Source organism: Narcine bancroftii, chromosome 6 (assembly GCF_036971445.1).
Source record: "Narcine bancroftii isolate sNarBan1 chromosome 6, sNarBan1.hap1, whole genome shotgun sequence".
NCBI classification, from domain to species: domain Eukaryota; kingdom Metazoa; phylum Chordata; class Chondrichthyes; order Torpediniformes; family Narcinidae; genus Narcine; species Narcine bancroftii.
This window is the reverse complement of record NC_091474.1, coordinates 35,618,632-35,639,828: the sequence shown is the minus strand read 5'-3', so window position 1 is coordinate 35,639,828 and position 21,197 is coordinate 35,618,632. Positions and strand designations below refer to the sequence as shown.

Below are 21,197 nucleotides of genomic sequence, written 5' to 3'. Positions count from 1 at the left end.
TCACATTCCACTTTAAATAATCTCTATGCCATAGGGGCTCTGTGATGAGTAAGAGATTACTTAAGGTGGTACGTGAGTGGGGGGGAAGAAAAGGTTGAGAACCACTGCTCTAGACCCATTTGTTACTGAAATATTTTGCTTGAGAAAAATTGTCATTGGCCCATTTCCTTTGGAGTTATGAAACTGTGCACATAACGAATCAATTAGGCACGATTAATCACAGGGCACCTATGCCATAGGGATTACTTAAGGTGGGATGTGAGCGGAAAGAAAAAGTTTGAAAAACATTGCCCTAGAGGAACTCCACTGGATCCTGATCTCCCAAGTACGATTCAAGATTGCTTTATTGGCCAGTACATACATGTGTCAAATTTGTTAATTTTGAGAACCTGCAAAGGCACACAGAGGTGCCACTAGTCCATCGCTCCTACCAAGAAGAGAAGGAGAAGCAAAATAGAGTGTCTGTGGAAACCACCACCTCCTTCGATGCCACCTCCACTGTTTCCTAAACCTCTGTAGCAAAGACTACCCGCCCATTCCAGTGGTAAACATGAACTCCAGGCATCCGTCACCCTTCTTGGCCCCTACTTCCGAAACCTCACTAAGATTACGACGTTGTCAGTGTCTGACACCCTCTCGGAGCCCTGCTTGCCAGCAGCGCCCTCACGATTACCAGTTCAGGTACCTGGTTCCCGCGTACCAGTCTCTAGCAGCTTGAAGCTTGGTGTGCAGTCTTCTGTCACCGAGCACCTTGCTGATCCACTGCTGTGGTCTCCTCCCCTGTAGGCTCCTCTTCCAGGCTTATTCCTGCTCCCCTGGTGCCTGCAACCATCATGGTCTGGGTTGACATCCCTGGGCACTGCCATCTTGGGCACAGATCTCTGCTGGTTCTCCAATATAAAGGGAAACAATAACACACAATGTGTTTCTGAATGATTTTGGTTGAATTCTGTGCCGTTTCATCACCATGCTTTAATTTGTGGGTAATGTTAGTGTTTACACAGTCCAGACTTTGTCTGGAAATCTTTTTGCGGCAAGAATGTGTCACTGTGCAAGAACCTAATGCACAAAGACAGTTATGTCTCCCATTCACTGATTCACGCTGCACTTTGGGGATTGGATTTAACCTGTTATCACCGGTAATTTGAAGTACATTGGGCAGTCATTGGTCCCTGAGTATTGAGCCACTCACTAACTGTTACTGCATTCTTTTAGACCAGTGCTGAGATGTGTGGAGTAAAATTTAATGGTTGTATCACTGTGGAATTTGAATGAATAGAAATGTTGATAAAGGTTAATGGATGGCAGGAGACTAGCCAAATGGAACTCCAGGAACCCAAGAACACCACTAAATTTGAGGGAATTCAATAAAGCTGGAACAGCTGCAATGAAGACTGTGGTATACATACTGATGGTGGATCTTATCACCAGTCAAAGAAATACTGCACATGGAGAAGTCACTCCTTGCAAATAGATCTCATTGAATAACAAATTATTCGTTTAGATCTATTAGATAATCTGATCTAACAGAGTCTGTGTTTTTAGTTCACATTGGACTGCATTTGAAAATATTAAGATGATATATTATTAAACTTTAATGATATTTTCTTCACTAATTTTGCAAGATTCACCATTTTGACCCATGTGAAATACGTAGGTTAATTACTTTCTAAAAATCCAGAGCAAAGACCATTCAGGATACATGCACCCTAGCTTGGAATCTTTTCTCTTACTGTAAGGATTAAATGGAACAGATTTTATAAATCTTAAAAAAGCCACAAATCTGCTAGAATAAACATATTCCTGATACTTCCTCATGGCAGATTTATGTGGATGCTCTGAGAATCTAATGCATCATCTCAGACCCATAAGATGGGATTGGGTCTTTTTTGGCATACCATACTTAAAGTGGAAGGAGAGTAGCTGAATTTTATTACATCAACGTGCTTAGTCCAAATCAATGGTCTATGAAGACAGGCACATTATGTCAAATCATGGATTTGGAGTGTAGTAATTTAAATAAAACACACAGATCATTTTTATTTGTCTTGATCCTCTGTAAATTTGAGTTTATCCAAAGCTGCCTGGCTTTGGCCCTACCTCAGTTTTAAAACTTGCCTTCACATTTTCAAATCCCTGTATAACCTCAATATTCCTCTCTCTGAAATCCAGCCCTATAACCCTTCAGGATAGTTGTACTACTCGCTATACATAGCTATACACTATATTCTCACTGCTCTACTCACTATACTCCCATGACTGTGGGGCCAGGCACAATTGCAATGCTATCTACAAGTTGGCCGATGATATCATGGTGGCTGGCAGAATCACAAAATGCAATGAGGAAGCATATGGGATGGAGATAATCTGATTGGTGGCGGGGGGGGGGTCACACCAATAACCTTGTACTTAATGTTAGCAAAACCAAGGTGATGATTGTGGATTTCAGGAGGTAGTCAGGAGAACATGGACCAGTCGTAATCAAGGGCTCAGCAGGGGAGAGGGTCAAGAACTTCAAATTCCTGGGTGGCAGCATCTCTGAGGATCTGTCCTGGAGCCTCTATGTCAATGCAGTCATGAAGAAGGCTTGCCAGCGGCTATACTTTGTGAGGAGATTTGGTATGTCACCGAAGACTCTTGAAAACTTCTACAGGTGTACCGTGGAGAGTATTCTGGCCAACTGTATCACTCTCTGGTATGGAGGTGCCAATGCTCAGTACAAGAAAAACTCCAGAGGGCTGTTAGCTCGGCTGGCAACATCACGGACAACCGTCTTCACTCCATCGAGGACCTACAAGAGGCGGTACCTTAAGAAAGCAGTCTCTATCCTCAAGGACCTCCCTCCACCTAATTCAAGGGATGAGTGCATGAGGAAATCATGGACGGAGCAGTTCCTACAGAAGACAGAGAGGGGAAAATGTGTCTGGTTGTGGGATTCTGTTCTAATTCCAAAAGATAATGTATTGAATGCAAAGGCTAGTGGGATGGTAGGTGAGGACAAGGGAATCCTGTGTTTGTTGCATCTGGGGCCAGAGGGAATCCTAGGTTAGGATGGTGTCACTCATGCCAGCCTTTTTCACTCCTTTACAGATGACTACTAATTGTTGAACAATGTTTTCATAGGGCAATTATCATGAACTTGGAAACTCCCAAAACACCTTATAGAATTGCTTTTGTTTTACATACAGTAGCATTGTAATGAAAGCAAAGAGGCAGCTAATTTACCTCCAGTTTACTGATACAACAAAATCATATTGATGAGATGATCTTCTTGAAGTGATGTTGATTGGAGGATAGATGTTACATGAAATCATCTACTCTTTGAAATAGGGTGGCATAGTTAGCATTAGGCAGTGGCCTAGGATTGAATACGGTTCTGTATGTAAGGAGTTTGTCTGATCTCCCATGTCTACGTGGATTTCCTCTAGGTGCTTTGGTTTATTCATGTATTTGGGTGGTCCGGGCTCATAAGCTGGAAGGGCCCATTACAATGCTGTGTGTCTAATTTTTGGTGAGGATCTCTAAAGTTCAGTGTCTCTCACAGTATAGTACCCTCTTAGTATTAATTTAACTTCTGTCCTTAGTCTCTGGAATGGAGCTTAAACCATTCAGAGATGGGAAAACATTTGATGAACGGTCTTGGAAATTAATTTGCCTCATGGGAACTTGATATTGGATCCAGGATACGAGAGTGGTCTGAGGGCAAGAAGGGCTCCTGAAAGGCCTTAGGTGCTGAAGGTTCCTGATTGTATCGGAGATTTGGATCCGGAGCTCGAGCTGCCAATGGCTTTTACTGGAATCAGTGCTCCTGCAGAGGCTGCAGGAATGCTGGAGGCTAATCCACAGACACTCAGTGTCTGAAGGAGCTCTCTTTTGCTTCTCTTTCTCCTACTGTTGGGAGCACCAGGCAATGTTCATGGCGACTCGTTGTTTTCCTTACGGCAGACAGAAGTTGAAGTATATCTTGCATATTACATTTTTAATGTATTATTATGTGACAATAAAAGGAACCTTTAGCTTGTTTCTTCTCTATCCAGTTGCTACCTGACCTACCTGCCAATCATTTATGACACTGGCAACCAGTATTTTCTATTTTTATTGCAGAGTTAGATGTTCTGCTAAGCTGGTGCGGTGTAATCAATACAAAGGTTCAGGTTTCTGGAGGTAAAGTTCAAGTATTCTTGAAGAAAGAAATAGATAGCAGGATATTCAATTCACTTTACAAGTGAGATGTTTGTAAACATTCAAATGCTTTGCATCAGCAAAGCACTGCAACACCACTGCAAACACCCTTTGGCAGAGTGGACGTACTTCTGAGTAGTGGCACAGTGACAAAGCTAGTAGAGCTTCTGCCTCACTGAACTAGAGACCTGGGTTCAATCTTGACCTTGAGTTCAGCCTGTAGGAAGTTTGCACATTCTCCCCATGACCCAGTGGGGCTTCCAATGGGCGCCAAGACACATGGGATCGGGAGGTTAATTGGACAATGTGATTTGCCCTGAATCTATTGATGTGTGGTGGAATCTAGGGAGAGTTGATGAGGATGTGGGAGAGAACAAAAATTTATGCACTGATGTAAATAGGTGGCTGATAGAGTGGATTCAATGGGCTGAAGGACTTATCTTTGTGCTGTATATCTTTATGAGGCGCCCTCAATATAAATACCATCTCAACATCTCATTGAGTATCTTCTGCAATGTATAAAGGTAGACTACTTTAAATATGTGGATACCCATATGTTACTGGAATATCACCATTTGAAAGAGGTAAGATTGAAAACTTACTTTTCTAGAAAAGAAAAGAAATATTTTTCTCCCAGCTAAATGGACTGGAGTCTGGTAGCAACACATGTGATGGTACTTGTCCAAAGTTATCTACATTTCATGTCATATCTTATTGATTACATCTTTTACTCTGATGTATTCAGCACTCACAGAAAGTCAACTGCAATGTAGGTCAATTAAGGATGTTACTAAAAGTATTTTTGCAAAATGAGGTAGAGAGCTCCCATAATGGAAGCTTAGTGCAATTGCTAAATTCACTAGATGGCCAGTAACCAACAGTGGGATTTCAAAGTAAGATCTGCCATAATGGACTCCAGTATCATGTTTTTAACCAAGAAAATACATTTAAAATAATACATTTTTAATGCCGATGGATATTTTTTATTGAAATCATGTATGCATCCTTATTTGCAATGTGTCACCGTCAATCACGTACGACAAGGTCGACCAATCCCTTGTTCAGGATAGTGAGAGAGGGCAGCAAATAATAACTTTTCATTTGGTGATAGGTACACTAATCTTGCTGGAGTAGCTTAGTGCAGTTGGAAGAGGACACTGGTCATCAAGGATCAACATCACATGCTCTGTTCTCACTGCTGCCAACCGTGGCAGTTCTAGGTGCCCAAGACTCATACCACAAGGTTCAGGAACAGTTGCTACCCCTCCATCAGACTCCTCAACAACAAACTCAATCAGGGACCCATTTATTGATTTTTTTTCTCTCTGTATGGCACGGTCAGTTGTTTACATTTCTTTATTTGTTTACATGTGTACACTGAGTACATTTTTTTGCACTGTTAATAAGTTTTAATTCTGCCGCCGGCCAGTAAAAGAATCTCAGGGTTGTATGTGATGTCATGTATGTTTTCTGACAATGAATCTAAAGTCTGAAATCTAAATCTGCATTGATGTAGACATTTTCTGAAGATGTTGATAATGGCCACTCCTTCAATTTCACGGTATCTACACTGTAAAAAGAATGCAAAACCTGTTTTATCCTTAAACAAAAACTATCATTTCCCACGTCTGTCCTTCAGACTGCGGAGTCATTCATTCTTAAGGCTTTCAATGCTTTCACAATCAAAATAAATCTTCAAACTTAAACACTTTGTCCAGTAGTGAAGGTGGGAAACTGCAGCATGTGCCATTGTTTCTACTCTCAGTTGTAATAATGTCCCTCTGATTCCAAATACAGGTACACGATCCTTTATCCGGAACCCTTGGGGTTCCGAATTTTGGATTTTTCCGGATTTCGGAAAGCCCTCATGAATTGTGCTACCTATCAACCCCCACCCCTTTCCAGTCACTCGGCAGTCTCCCCCAACCGCCCATCCCTCGGCCACCTGACCGTCTCCCCCAACCACCCGTCCCTCGGCCGCTGGACGTCTTCCCCCAACCGCCTGTCCCTCGGCCGCCGGACGTCTTCCCCCGACCGCCGGTCACCCGGCCGCCTCCCCCGACCGCCAGTCCCCCGGCCGCCTCCCCCAACCGCCAGTCCCCACTTGCCGGATTTTTGAGCTTTCTGCATTTTAGGTGTCCGGATAAAGGATCATGTACCTGTACCGTGGAATTAAATATGTCTCAATAGTAAAACAATTTTGTGTGATTTCCCGTCTATTGAATTATGATAGTAAACCTGTTCACTGAATATGAATGAGTCCCAGCTGAGAATAACTCAAGTCATTTATTTTACACAACACAGCTGAGTTTTCATCATGAAGGAGTGTTGAATTGTCAGAGGTATTTTCTTCAATGGGGTGTTAAATGAGATTCACCATAACTGGTCAGGTGAACTTCAAATATCCCTTGACATTGGGGAAGAGTGGTATCCACCCTCAGTTTCCTGTTGCTTGCTACTTTAATTCTTCCCACTCCCACCCTGACCTGCCTGCCTGTGTCCTTCTCTTATCTGCAATCTTCTGGACTCATGCTGCCACTCTACAACTTCCACTTCCTCCTGCTCTTCATTTCATTGTTTTTTGTATTCCTTTGTTGCATTTTCTCTCCATGACTCGCCTCATTTCACAATTATTACACTCTCTCCCATATTCTCTCACACTCGACTTCTCTTTCTCTAACGACTCTTGTGAACCTATCAATTGGATAACTTTTTCAACAGCTTATCCGCACAACTGCCACAAACAACTCGCAACAAAGGTTTCACCCTATCAGATATTCCTTTTGTCTATCCATGCCTTCCCAAATCTCTCTCCAACCCAGTTCAATCATGTTTTATTAACTGAAAATGTTAGCCCTGTTTCTCTTTCCATCAGTGCTGCCTGAGCATTTTCTGATTTGCAGCGGTTACTTTTTATTTTTAATTTCAAATAAAAACCTTATCAAGTGCAAGATTGGCAAGATTGAAAAGAAGAGCCAAGAACATAACATGTGGGGCAATAAAGAGGGAGGGAATGAGACTGATGAGGAGTCAATGGCAGTTCAGGATCCCCAGTGAATTTAGCAACTTCAATAAAAATATCCATTAGCATGAAAAAAGTTTCATAAAAGGATCTTTTAAATGTGCTTTATTGGTTACAAACATATGATATTTTGGTCCATTAAGGCAGATCTTCCTTTGAAATTCCAGTGTTGATTACGGACCCTGAGTGAATTTAGCAATTGCACTAAGCTTCCATTATGGGAGCCCTCTGCCTCATTATGCAAGAATGCTTTTAGTAACTTCCTTAATTATCTTATAATTGGAGCTGACTTTCCGTAAGTGCTGAATATATCAGGGTAGAAGATGTATTTAACAAGAAATTTCATGAAATGCAGATAACTTTGAACAAGTACCATCATGTGTGCTGGTATCAGGCTCCATTGGATGTATTTAGTAGGAAAATAATGTTAATCTCTCCTTTCCAGAAAAGTACATTTTCAATCTTGACTCTTCCAAATGGTGATATTCCAGTAAAATGTGGGTGCTTTCACTTACTATTTTCATATTTAAAGTAGACTGTTTTTTATACATTGCATTCGATATTCAGTGAGGTGGGGGCGGTGAGACGATTATAAGAATTGTGCCGCTTGTGTCTTCAATGTGAACTGCGTAAATATCTGATTATTTATGGTTAAAATCCTATGAGCCACCTTCAGCTTTGGATTGTAAATCTGGCCCTTGCCACATAAAAATAATGCACCAGTATTCTTGTCCTTGCACAATCATTATATTTCAATAAATCTTCAATTTTGTGCAGTATTGTGAAATAACTCGTCTCGTATTTTGTGCTGGCTACTGTTAACTGAACACCAAAATGTTTGGTTTGAGAAATTGACAGTAAATGAGTATTTGAAATATGATCATGTGTTTTGCCAAAGGCCAAGGAGGATTTCTTAATGAATATTGATAAAGTACAAAATGGAAAACCTAGCCACTGAACCAGCAAAACACTAAATTTGCAAGTAATCAAGAAATGTGGAGGGATGGAATCGTATCCTTACATAAGTTGGTCATTGCAATTTTCAAACTCCTTTGTCTCGGAGCTGCTGCCAGATATGACAAATCAGCCGCATTGTGTAGCTTTCCAATGAAGGGGGATGTAAAATTGGCAGTGAAGAATGGCAAATAACTCAGGAAATGCATTGCACTTGGATGATGTGTAATTATAGTCTCAAATTACATTTAATGCTGACATTTCTGGTAGTGTTTCTGAGTTGTATGGATCGACACATATTCTGCATTAATATATGGGAACTTACTTTTCAGTCAGCACCCCTAAAAGGCTACTCCAGCGTCCCATTCATATCCAGAGGCGCCTCATAGCACCCTCCAGATCTAACGGAGGTGGGGTGACTGGTGCCGTAGTGCCACCCGTCATAAATACGTGGCAGAGCAATGGCTGTCTTCCCTACCCATAATCCCCATGCAGCTGAAACTGCTCTATGGTTCCCAGAACAGTTTCAGCTGCGTGGGGGATTATGGGTAGGGAAGACAGCCATTGCTCTGCCACATTTTGATCTGCAGAGAGTGGCACCGAAGACTGATGGCTCCCGCCGACCCCCTGCTGTCCTGCCAGTCCCTGCTGTCCCAATTACCCCGATAGTCTCCACTCCCCCGCTGACAGCCCCCGCCGCCTCGACTGCCCCGAGGGCTCCCCACTGCCCCTGACTTGGAGGGAGACCGGTGAGTGGGGAGATGGTCGTAGGTTGATGGCATTACCCCTCTTGGAGAGGGGTTGGAATATGCGGCTCGGAGACTGCCTCCGGATATTCAGAAAGGTAGGTGATGAGATGTAAAGGCGGAGAAACTCTGCCAAAACGCATAAACTTTTGGGCTATCTGAAATGGCCTATTTTGAATAAAACATAATAATAGTCTTAATAAAGTTAAAAGCACCCAAAGTGTTCCAGAGAATTGTTATCAAAACAATATGAGTAGGCTAAATGTCCAAGGGTTTAATAAAGTGGTCATTCTATGGAGCATCTGGATAAAAGATAGAAAAAGGCTATGAAGGAGATTTAGGGAGTTTAAGGCCACAGCAATTGAAAATATGGATGATTAAGAGTACAGTGCTGTAGGGCCACAGGTGTGCATGACCATGTGTAAGGATGGAAGAGATGTCACAGAATGATTTGAATGCCAGGATGAGAATTTTAAGTTTGAGGTACAGGTATTTGTTAATCAAGAGCCATTGTTAGCCTGAAGAGAGGGCAGGTAAATGTGATTTGTCGCATTCAGTGTTTGTCGGTAGAATTTTAAATTGCCCTATGTTTATGGAGGGCGAATGAGAGATGTTGCCCAGAGTCGAGAAAGAGCTGTTATGTTTGGACATGATGAGAGCCTGAATGAAAGTTTCAACAGCTGGTTTGAGGCAGGACCGGAGTTGAACAATGTCAGAGAGGTCACCCTTTAAGATGACAACTTTGTGTCAAATATAGCAAAAAGTTTCAATTCCACAGTCTCCAGGGAGAGGAGTGATATTGGAGATTCTGGTATAGAACATATGTTGGACTAAAGATGACTTTTGGAGTTCCCAGTATTTATTTGAAGAACATTTCTACTTATCGAGCACTTACTGAAAAATTCAAGGCACTGGACCCAACTAGGTGCCTGTGAGAGCAAACACAATTGGTTCATGCCCCTCAGTAGTATAATTGTCCTTCCATGTTACCACACAGTGTCAGCTTGGATGTTTCCACATAGGTGGTTTCTCAAGTGGGATTAAAGAAGGGAGCTCGAGCAAGAGTTTCACTCCAACCACTGCCAACACCATATTACCATTTTTGGGTTTCCTTTAGAATGGAGAGCATCACTCCTCATCCATCAATCTGGCATTTCTGTGGTGAACTACATTGGTGTTTGTATTGTCCCTGAATCAGGAAGCCAAGCTAGGGAGCACCAATGAGCTGTGAGCATGTACAGGTTCTATCCAATGCTAATGTAATCAGCAAGATTCCTGCCTAGGTGGTGTCTGCATGTGGATTTTATTAAATGAACAAAATGACTTTACGTGGTCCATCTTCAAAGAATAACTTTATGACAAGGATTAAACAGTATAAAAGATTTGAAACTTGTTTTGCATTAAGCATGTTTAATTTTTACTCAGTTATTATGACAGGGGAAGCCATTGAGGCCATTTAATCTGTGCCTGTTCCTGAACAGAGTGATCCGATCAGTCCCATTGGCGTTCCTTACTTTCCCTTTTGCCTAGTAATCTAATCCCTATCAGTTCACCTTTGCCACTTATCTACATTTTAAAGAATATTTTTTCGAGATCCAGCACAGTAACAGACCCTTCCGGCACATGAGCTTGTGTTGCCCAAATACACCAATTAACCTACAAACCCTGTACAATTTTGGAGGATGGGAGGAAACCGAAGCACCCAGAGGAAACCCATGGAGTCATGGGGTGTATATACAAACTCTTTACAGACCACGCCAGATTCGAACCCAGGTCGCTGGTGGTGTAAGAGCGCTGCACTAACTGCTATCTGTGCCGCCCATCAGGAGGAATTTGAGAAATGGGTAGAAACCAGAGCACTCCGGGAAATCTAAACGGCCATGGGGAGAATGCACAGACAGCAGCCGATGCCAGGGTGGACCTTGGGACCCTGTCGCTGTGCAGTAGAAGCACTAACTATGCCCCCATGTCACCTTGCTGATAATGAATTGGTGGTAATGGGCATCCTATTCTCCAGACATGCTCTGGAGTGAATTCCCTCTCCACTATCAGCCTATTTCACTCTGATTGCATAATTCACATCACCAATTATTAATTCAACTATTTTAACAATTCAAATAATTTAGCAGTTCCACCAGATAAAATTCTAAAGCAGTAAGTACATTGTGGCTGGTTTATTAATAGCTGTGCTACTATTCACTTCAACTATTTCAGCCTTGAAAACATTTAGAAGTCCTATACCAAGAAGATCTAGAGAAACATCCAATGCTTCCGGGACAATGCAAATGGTGGAGAGAAACAATTTAACTGTAAAGCCCAGAAATTTTAGGGAGTTTTTAAACTCAGCCTTGTCTATGTCACTTCTTAATAACAAGTTCAAGTTGAAATTTGGTGTGTGTGCGAGCACGTGCCAGAGAATAATTAACCCCACTACTTGTCAATTGAGGTTCTCTCTCTCTCTTTTTACACCACACACGCCCCCCCCCCCCCCACACACACACACACACACACACACACACACACACACACACACACACACACACACACACACACACCCCCACCCCCATGAAGCAGCGCATCTCCAGACTATAATGCACACATACAGACACACAGTACACCCTACACACAAATGAGAAAAATACATAACGATCCAAAATAAATGTATATAAAAATAATTTACTGGTTTCTAGAGTTGTTCAACAGTCCTGCAGGAAGAAACTGATTCCCAGCCTGACCATCCTGGTTTTTATGCTCCTGTATTTCTTCCTTTTAGGTAGTGCCTCAGAGATGCTGTCAGCTGGATGGTCAGGGACCACGATGATTCTCTAAGTCCTCTTTGAGCACTGCTCCCTGCAGATATCGTCAAATAGAGGGAAGGGAGATATCAGTGATCTTCTCAGCAGTTTTAATCATCCTCCATACCGACTTCCGACCTAGGACACTATTGTTAGAATGGTGGCTTGTAGATGGGTGCCAGCAGCCAAAGCTCAGTGTTAAAGTATGTTATCATTCAAAGTAAAAAGGCCTGTTGTATTTTTGTACAGCATTTGTACAGAATCTGATCTTTAACATTATCTTCATTTGCTTACTTTATTTAATGAAAACTAAAAATAAGGGTACCTATAGCCCATGTGGATATTCAGCTGGCTTAAGCAGATGTACTTTGGAAAGTTGTGAGGCCAGAAACTACTGTTGCCAACATTATAAACCTGGTGCTTTATGATATAGTGGCAAAGCATCAGTCATATCTGGCTTCTTAGTATTTTTAAAAAAGTGAATAGGGAACTTGTATTTGGCTCACCACATATTGACTTGCTTTACAGCTCTGTTCACTGAGGTCCCTCATGATGTCACAGCCAGAGCTGGTCAGGATGCAGAGATGGCCTGTGCTTTCCGGGGTAGTGGGTCACCATCCTACTCACTGGAGATTCAGTGGTGGTACATTCGGAACTCCAAGGACTGGACTGACAAGCAGACATGGAACACCCACCAGGTAAACACATACCTGAATCCCAGTTATTTCTTTATATCTTAACAAAAATATTCTCATTTTTTTCTTGATACTATAACTCTGTATAATGTCTCAAGGTGTATGGTGGGTTATTATCAACCATATAAGGACATGTGATATTGGATCAAAATTTTCAATATCAAGCAAAGTATTAAAGAAGCATTTGAAGTAGTTATAGGAATGATTCGGGACAACATGATCAAAGGAAAAACTGCCAGTGCTGGGATCAAAGGAATTGAACTTTGCTGAACACATTTCCTACTTGTGGTTACACATTATATCTGCCCCACACAACTCCACTAAACCATCCACCCTGTCCACTAATGCTGTGCCACACTGATTTGCCTTCAAGTATCTATTTTGAATTGAGAAATACAATCAAACAGAATTAAAAAACAATTAGAATCTTTGAGCAAGCTCAAATGGTATTTGGAAGATTCATTTCACAACCGCATTTGACAATCAAAATGATTTTAGACCCAACACTCTAAATAGTGAGGAAGCATTTTAATCCTTGTTAGAGATAGAGAATTTAGGTTAAAATGGCTTAAGTTAAAATGTGATGATTAATCATAAAAAGGGAAGCCAGAACGGACAGGGAGCTTACTAGCAGCCAAGGACAAAAAGTTCAGCTGGATATGTTTTTTTAAACATATCTTTTCATGGTCATAGTGAGAGACATGCAGGAGACAAAAGATTGATAAGAAGGGTGAGAAACAGAATTTAGTGTATGTAGAGTTCGCAGCGTACGTAACGAACGTGATAATTAAAAATGCAAGTGTACTTAGAATGATTTTGCAAAAGCTAACCAATTAAAACAGTGTTAAAGAGGAGGGGAAGGACAAGCAAAAAAGGTATAAAAATCAATGCACTGTATGTATCGGGGCTTAACTGGTGAGAAGCCAGTTGAGTCCAACTCTGCAGACTTGTAAATAAAGTTTGTCGTGTCATCAGTTTTAAAGAGACACATGTGTGAGAAGTTTTATTTCTGACAATCCTCACTGAAAGAAATGGAATAATTGGGGATGAAGATAAAGATGAGGGTAGTGAATCTTGAATCAATTTGATACAATGGAAGTGATCGAAATCTGTCAAGAAGAGATTGAGGGGTTTTGGGTATTAATTTGATTCACATGTGATTCCAGAAGACAGCACTGAGCTCGGGGGTGGAGGAGTTTGTGAATGAGATACATGAACTGTGAAAAGAGCAGGATTGATGGGCTATTTCAGGCTTGCCCTTGCTGACATCCTATTTCTTTACTTACTGTTTGAATTTTATCAACATGGCCCATTTCAGAAACAAATCACGGCATCATTTTTTTTTGTTAAAAGTAATGTCAAAACAGGATTTGCAGCAGAGGGAAATCTTAAATTGTAAAATTCATTGCTGAAGACTAACTGCAATTAATCAGATTGAATTCATCCTGTATTTGGACCCCAGGGAGAAATCAAGGCATATATATTTCCACAACTCTGAATTCTCAGTTAAGTCTAATAACAAAGGTTAACTGTATATCTTGGATTTGCTAGCTTATTCACAGCAGAATCACGAACTTCTATCATAGTTGGGGCATGTTAATGTTTAATTCACTGCTCTTCCAAGCACTAATGCATACTACCATTTCATATGTAAAATAGAATTCACAAATGTCAGTGAGCTGAAGCCTTTGCCAACTTTGGTTCCATCTAATTTTCACAGACTCAGACTTTCTTGGAGAGATCCATAAAGCAAACTTCAAGGAAAATGCAGAAACACAAATGCTATTATTAGATGCTGAAATCTTCAGCGAGCAAAGAATTTATGGAGGAATTCAGCAGGTCAGAGAGCATCCATGGATAGAAATGGTTAGTCAACGTTTGGGGTTTGAACCCTTTGGAAAGACTGGAGCGAAGTGTGGGGGGGGGGGGTGAAATGAAGTATATATACCTTTATGTACATATTTTCACCTCCCTTTCCCTCTAGTCTTGATAAAGGATTGACTGACCATTTAACCCATGGAATGCTATCTGACCTGCATGGAAAATGGGTTCTGATTCAAGAGGTTTCAAAACTTTGGGTGGGGGGAGGCAGAAGTAAAGAGGGGGTGGAGATGGGTTGACAGAAAGAATGTTTAAGGAGATGGATAGGATTGTAAGCCAATATAACAATTACATTGTTATCCACCATGGAAGGGAACTTTGGTTACCAGTGGAACAGAGAACTGAGAAGGCAAAGATTTGTTGCAGAGGGAACATGAGATGAGCACCTGGGTCAAATATAAAGGAAAGTATAGTTTAAAAAAAAGCACTCCATGGTTACCTCAGTCATCCTGAGAATGTGTACAGAAGTGGTTTGGAGCGATGGCTGATTTATCTCCATGTGTCTCACTTCCAGCACACGAGTGCAAGGTAGGTAAGCAGAACAATTCACCTAAAGTTTCAAATGCAACTTACTCACTGTCTATTCATTTTGAAGTAATTGGGTTACTATTGAAGAGTTCTGGCCACTGCAATGGTTACCTCATTCTGCCTAATAAGGATGAACTTTAAAGAATGATTGTATAGATGTTAATGGCTTTTGGTGAAAAAATTGTGTACAGTAAAATCCCTATTATCTGGAATTCAATCAAACAAGCGGCCAAAAAAAAAATCATAATTGAAATAAATAAATAAATGGACTTTCAAATAAATAAGCCTGGGCAGATGGACCCCCATGGGGGAGCACTGACATGATCAGGTTTGCCCCACTGAACTAATAATGTCCCTCAATGTGCACGCATTCTTTTTGCTGTTGCAACTTATGTGGACGTGAGCCAGGTTGTCAGTGGGAGGAAGGTGCACCAAGGACACTTGCATGGAGCTGAGTCGGGTGGCGCCGAGACCCTGACCGGGACATTTGTGTTGAGGTGACTTGGGTTGTGCTGAGGGCCTGACTGGGACACCAGGATGAAGATGCCGTTCACTGCTGGGACGACTCTCCCAGAGTCTCCCAATCCCTACCTTGTAAGAGTCTTTATTAGTATTAGGAATATTAGTATGGCTTTATCTGGAGGAGAGGGGGATGATGGTGACGCAGTTAACAAAGCAGCTAGCGCAACAGTGTTACAGTGCCATCGACCGGAGTTCAAATTTAAATTTAATAAGTTACAGGAATTACTTGATTAAAGACAACAATACTTATTCTTTTTGGTCAAATTACTTTATATTTTACACTGTATTTTAACTTTTAAATGGTGTATTCTGAATGAAGGTGTATTAGGCATTGTAAGAGTGAGTCTCACTCAACCAGAAAATTTACATTCCTTTTAAGTGCCAGATAATGGAGATTTTACTGTACAGTACAGTAATTATAAAAATTCTCCCCCCCCTCCTCTCCTCGCGGCCCCCTCCTCTCCTCGCGGCCCCCTCCTCTCCTCGCGGCCCCCTCCTCTCCTCGCGGCCCCCTCCTCTCCTCGCAGCCCCCTCCTCTCCTCTCCTCTCCCCCCCTTTCCTTCTCCCTCCCCCCTATATATCATCTATTTTTGTTATTTTACAGATGATAGCTCCTGCTTATGAGGAATCGACGAAGGAGGCCACAAAAATAAGCGTAAGTTGCAGTAACTTTCCCATATGAAATATATCTGCCATTGTTGCCTGTACTTGCATATTAGAAAGAAAGTAGAACAGTTCAATGAAAGAATTTGCGGTCCATTCCATTTTCAAATGTGAAATATTTCTCTGAGAAACTGATCTGAAAAATCTTACAATTCTCCATTGAGCTTGCATGATACAAGTAAGGTTCGACGAAGTGTTGTGGTTCTCGACTCCCCATTTAAATTCGAGGTATTAAATATCCAAAACGAAAGCACTTTCCAGGTTGACTCCTTTACACGGGTTTGTTGCATTAACTTCATTGGGTGAAGGGGGTGATCTCGTCCCTTCAAAGGAAATATATGATGGATATTTCATTCCATTTTTGAGTTGGTTTGAGAAGAAATGTCAAAATCAATAACTTCATCAACTGAAAATATCACAAATGTCAAAATAACACTGAAGGCTAATGACTGTTTCAGTCAAAAGAAAAGCAAGTTTTGATCAGTTCTCTTTCTCCCTCACATATTCTCTCTCATTCTCACTTTAACAGACTTTCCTTACTAATCTCAAAGGGCCGCTACAGTTGGCGTAGCGGTTAACGCAATGCTATTACAGTGCCAGTTCTCGGGGCCGGGGTTTGAATCCATCACTGTCTGTAAGGAGTTCATACATTCTCCCTGTGTCTGCGTGGATTTTCCACAGGGCCTCCAGTTTCCTCCCACCATTAGAAACATTCCGGGGGGTTGTAGCTTAAGTGGGTGTAATTAGGAAGCACATGGGCTCCTGGACCTATAGGGCACGTTACCATGTTGTATGCATAAATTTAAATGTAAAATTAATCATTTTTTTTTCCTGAACAGTGTCAAAGCAGGACCTTGCAGTAGACACAAGACACTGCAGATGTTTGAACCTGGAGCAAAAAACAATCTGCTGGAGGAACTCAGCAGACTCAATCCTTCTCCACCCCCCTTCCCATTTTTTGAAGTAAATGATGGAATCCCCTCTACCTTTCTCTCTCTGGGGTTGCAGTTGAGATCAGCCATGCATCAGTGCCCTGAACTGAGTCACTGTTCTCTCCCTGCATAGGGAGAGGTAACCTAGTATTGATGAAGTTCCAGCATCACATCCCTCAAACCGCACTCTTAGTGTATCAGCAGCATGTTGTGAGAGGGCAAGGTCAGATTCATGTAGAACCTGGTGTTGGGTGGTGGTCCAGTGACTGCTGCGGAATGGGAGAGAAACTGTTCATATAAATGTATATATTATTGTATATGCAAGAATCATGCAAAATCTTTTTGAATCAGTGAATTCCCACCTGTTACCTTTCTGAAGAGGCTTTGAAGCTAACATTTTCACAGCCCTATGTTTCTTGTGTGTTTGCGAATATTAATCAATCTCCTGTTCTCAGTTGTGGGTGGTGTTCGGGGCTCGTGTCTCTCTGCAGGTAAAGGCAGATGCTGTCTGCCAAGCCAATCTTAAGGCACCAGCTTTTCCTGCTGAGATTCAGCAAAGCCTGTGTGAAATATTCCAGCTGATGGCCTCAGGTGCTTGCATTTCTGGGAACTTAATCACACTGCTGTAGTGTGAGTCAATAACCCAGCTCTCCAACAAACCACATATTCCCCTGCCCCACAGAGAACCATTGCAGCATGTATTTATGTTCTGTGCTGATTTTTAACCTGCACTTCTGCCCTGTCCCATGAAACACTATTTCTGGTTCCCTTTACACAGAGTGTGCAGGAACAAAGCAGAGACATCTACTTGCATAGACTCAAGTTGCATCTATTATTCTGGGGGGTTCTTAAAAGAAATGAGCAAAGTCTTGTTAGGGAAGGAATGTCATAAGAAAATGATTCAGATTGCCCCCCCCCCCCCCCACCCCAGATTGGGGTTGTAAAGGTTTAGAAGTGAGAATAAATGAGGGTATGTTGATGAAAAGGGAATGCTGAAAAAGAGGGAATGCTGAGCAAACCACAGAGGAGAAATGTTAATAACTCACAGCACAGTATGAGGAGATTTGACGTGTCCAAACTCCACAATCACCCTGGGCACCATCTTCCTGCCTCTTATCTCTAACCTTATTGGTATAATTTGAGTTTGACCAACTTGCACTCTTTCTTTTGAATACAGTTATAATGTTTATGCCTTCTTGTTCTTTATCCTTCCACATTGTTATTTTTTGTTAGGAGTTAGTTTCTTGATTTAACATAGAACAAAACAATTCAAAGTTCTTTAGTGGGAGCTTCAATTGAACAACTTGTACTTTATATTTTCTTCAATGGATTGTTTATTCTTTACCTGTTGGCCATTTGTAGACCTGAAGATAAAGTCTCAACCTCAAGCATGTGACTGCAATGTGGGGTGGCATGGTTAGCTTAGCAGTGCAACTCTGTTACAGCACTGGTGACTGGGATTTAAATCTGTATGGAATTTGTATGTTCTCCCCGTGTCTGTGTGAGTTTCCTCTGGGTGCTCTGGTTTCCTCACACCCTTCAAAAAAGAACCAGAGTTGTAGGTCAATTGGGTGTAACTGGCATGGACTCGTGGGCCAAAAGGGCCTGTAACTGTACTGGATGTCTAAGTTTAATTTGATACCCTCTTATTGCTGTGACCTAACCTCTAAGGTTCCAATTCTCAACCCTTCTCAATTGAAACCATCAACACTATCCCTGCCTCCATGAGTAGCCTGTCCCTCGCCACTCAGACTGACCTGATTTCCTGTACCCTCTGAATGTTCCATGGGTCTTCTTTGGACATGTGGCAACAAACTTTTGCAGCAATAACCTTTTGCAAAATAAAGATTAATTGGCAGTGAAGTACCTCCCTTTTGATGCATTCTTCCAGACCTTGAGGTTCAAATCCATACATCCCTCAAGGTTGCCCACAGGTTGATAGGATAGTTAAGAAGGCCAATAGGATTCTAGGATTCATTAATAGGGGGTCTTAATCCAGGAGTCGAGGTCATGTTACAATTCCACAAATCTCTGGTAAGACCACACCTGGAATATTGTATTCAGTTCTGGTCACCTCACCTCATTATAGGAAGGATGTGGAAGCTATGGAGAGGGTACAGAGGAGATTTACTCGGATGTTGCCTGGATTGGGAAACTAATCTTGTGAGGTGAGGTTAGCAGAGCTGGGACTTTTCACTTTGGAGCATAGAAGGACGAGAGGAGACTCTATAGAAATCTACAAGATTATGAGAGGCATAGATAGCCAACACCTGATTCCTAGAGCAGGATCAGCAAACACCAAAGGACATACATACAAAGCTAAGGGAACGAAGTTTAGGAGAGACATCAGGGGTAAGTTTTTTTTTACACAGGGAGTTGTGGGTACTTGGAATGCCTTGCTGGGGATGGTGGTGGAAGCTGAAACATTGGGGGTATTTAAGAGACTCTTAGACAGACACATGGATGAAAGGAAAATAGAGGGTTATCAGGTAGGGAGGATTTCATACATTTTATTAAGGGATATATGGGTCAGTGCAATATCATGGGTCGAAGAACCTGTACTGTGCTGTGTTGTTCTATGTATGTTAAAAGAATTTCCAGCCCATTTGGTTCTTTATTAGAGATAAAAAGTGAAATTGCTGGAAACATTCAATAAGTCTGGCTGCAAACATTTCAAGTCTAGAGCCCTTCGTCAGGACATTAACTATTTCCCTTTCAACAGGTGCTGCTTTTATTTCAGGTTTCCAGCAGCTGTGTTTTTTTTTAAAATCTTATTAATCTTTCACAGTGCATCATGTATAAAACCTGATGGTTCTCTGTCACTGCCCCATCAATTTAACCATTGTGGTGCTTGATCCTGCACACCTGGTGCCAAATATATTTATTAACAAACATCCTCAGACTTTGCTTAAACCGTGGTCAAGAAGTTTGAAGGTAATCCCATTTGTCACATGTGGGACATTTACTTGTAAGATTGGTGGAAATGGTGATCTCCAATCCATTAAATACAAAATAAAAATAAAATAAACCTTAAAAGAGTGATGAGGGCAATGCATTCTGATCTATAATAACTTACTGCCCTCTACTGGACATTGTTTGTATCACTCTCACAGTGTCATGGCTATCCCTTGTAGTCGAGGATTATGGCTTTTGTTCCATTGATCCACGGAGCGAAGATGCCTGTGTGTGCATTTGTTTAACGTGTACTTGATGTTGCACCTCAAGAAGCAAATGATACTTCACAAATCAACCAATTAGTTCCAATGGCGTGGAAACCACGACGATTGGAACTGATGGATTTGTTGCAGCCTTCGTCCGCCTTCACAGCCATTGAGTTCAGAGTAACTCCATTCACCTGTTTCACCGTTGAGAACTTTGTTGGATTCTTCTTTGGCAGGGACCTCACCCTTGACCTTACCGCTATGGGGATCCTACCAGGAGCATAGCTCCAGACGGCATCTCAGGACCACACTACCTTCTCCGCCACGGCAAGGTGACAATGCATGGAGAAGTCTCACAGTATAAATAAATAACGTACAAAATAAAAGCTGCCTCTCAACTCCTTGTTTAATATTTTTTAAATTTAAATTTAGACGCTCAGCACAGTAATAGGCCCTTTTGGCTCACGAGCCCGTGCTGCCCCAATTACACCCAATTGCCCGAAATCCCCTGTACATTTTAAAGGGTTGGAGAAAAACTCATGGGGAGAACGTCCAAACTCCTTGCGGACAGCGCACAATTCAGACCCCAGTCCTGATCGCTGCCACTGTTATAGCTTTGTACGAACTGCTACATTAACCATGCTGTCACGTCTCTTATTCAAATAAATCACAGCTGTATATTTTAGTTAAGAGTCACCTTCCTAAGCTATCCCCAAACTCCTTGATTCCTTAATTTCCCTTAACTTTATTCAACCATAAAATCCTAAGGCTGATTGTTGGATTCTAAAATATTACAACGTGTGCTGAATTTATGAACTCTCAGACAGGCTGTTAAGTTGCAGAGGAATCTACTCAGGATTTGAATCACAACATTACAAAAGTCATTGGAAAAACTTCCAAACAAGTAGGAACCAGTTAGATGTGTGATGCCTCAAAATTAATTCTTTGACAGTATGCCTATTGAAAAAGCCTTTAATTAATTTTTCACAGGGCACATCAATTAAAAGGTCAATAAAGTATAATTTCTGTGATTTCAATTTACAGATGTGCCCCAAAAAAACCAGTGATTGCAATATTTTTAATTAATAGAAATTTCAAAGACAATCATGAAGCTTG

General features: G+C 41.5%; 1 protein-coding gene across 1 annotated transcript in view; it reads left to right on the top strand.

The window, feature by feature from the left end:
* The window catches only part of vstm2l (V-set and transmembrane domain containing 2 like), a 78,066-nt gene that overhangs the window by 51,116 nt on the left and 5,753 nt on the right, over positions 1 to 21,197 (top strand). The window contains exons 4-5 of the mRNA XM_069888044.1: positions 12,228 to 12,397; positions 15,930 to 15,980. Of these exons, the coding sequence (XP_069744145.1) occupies positions 12,228 to 12,397; positions 15,930 to 15,980 (221 nt within the window). The remainder of the gene's footprint in view (positions 1 to 12,227; positions 12,398 to 15,929; positions 15,981 to 21,197) is intronic.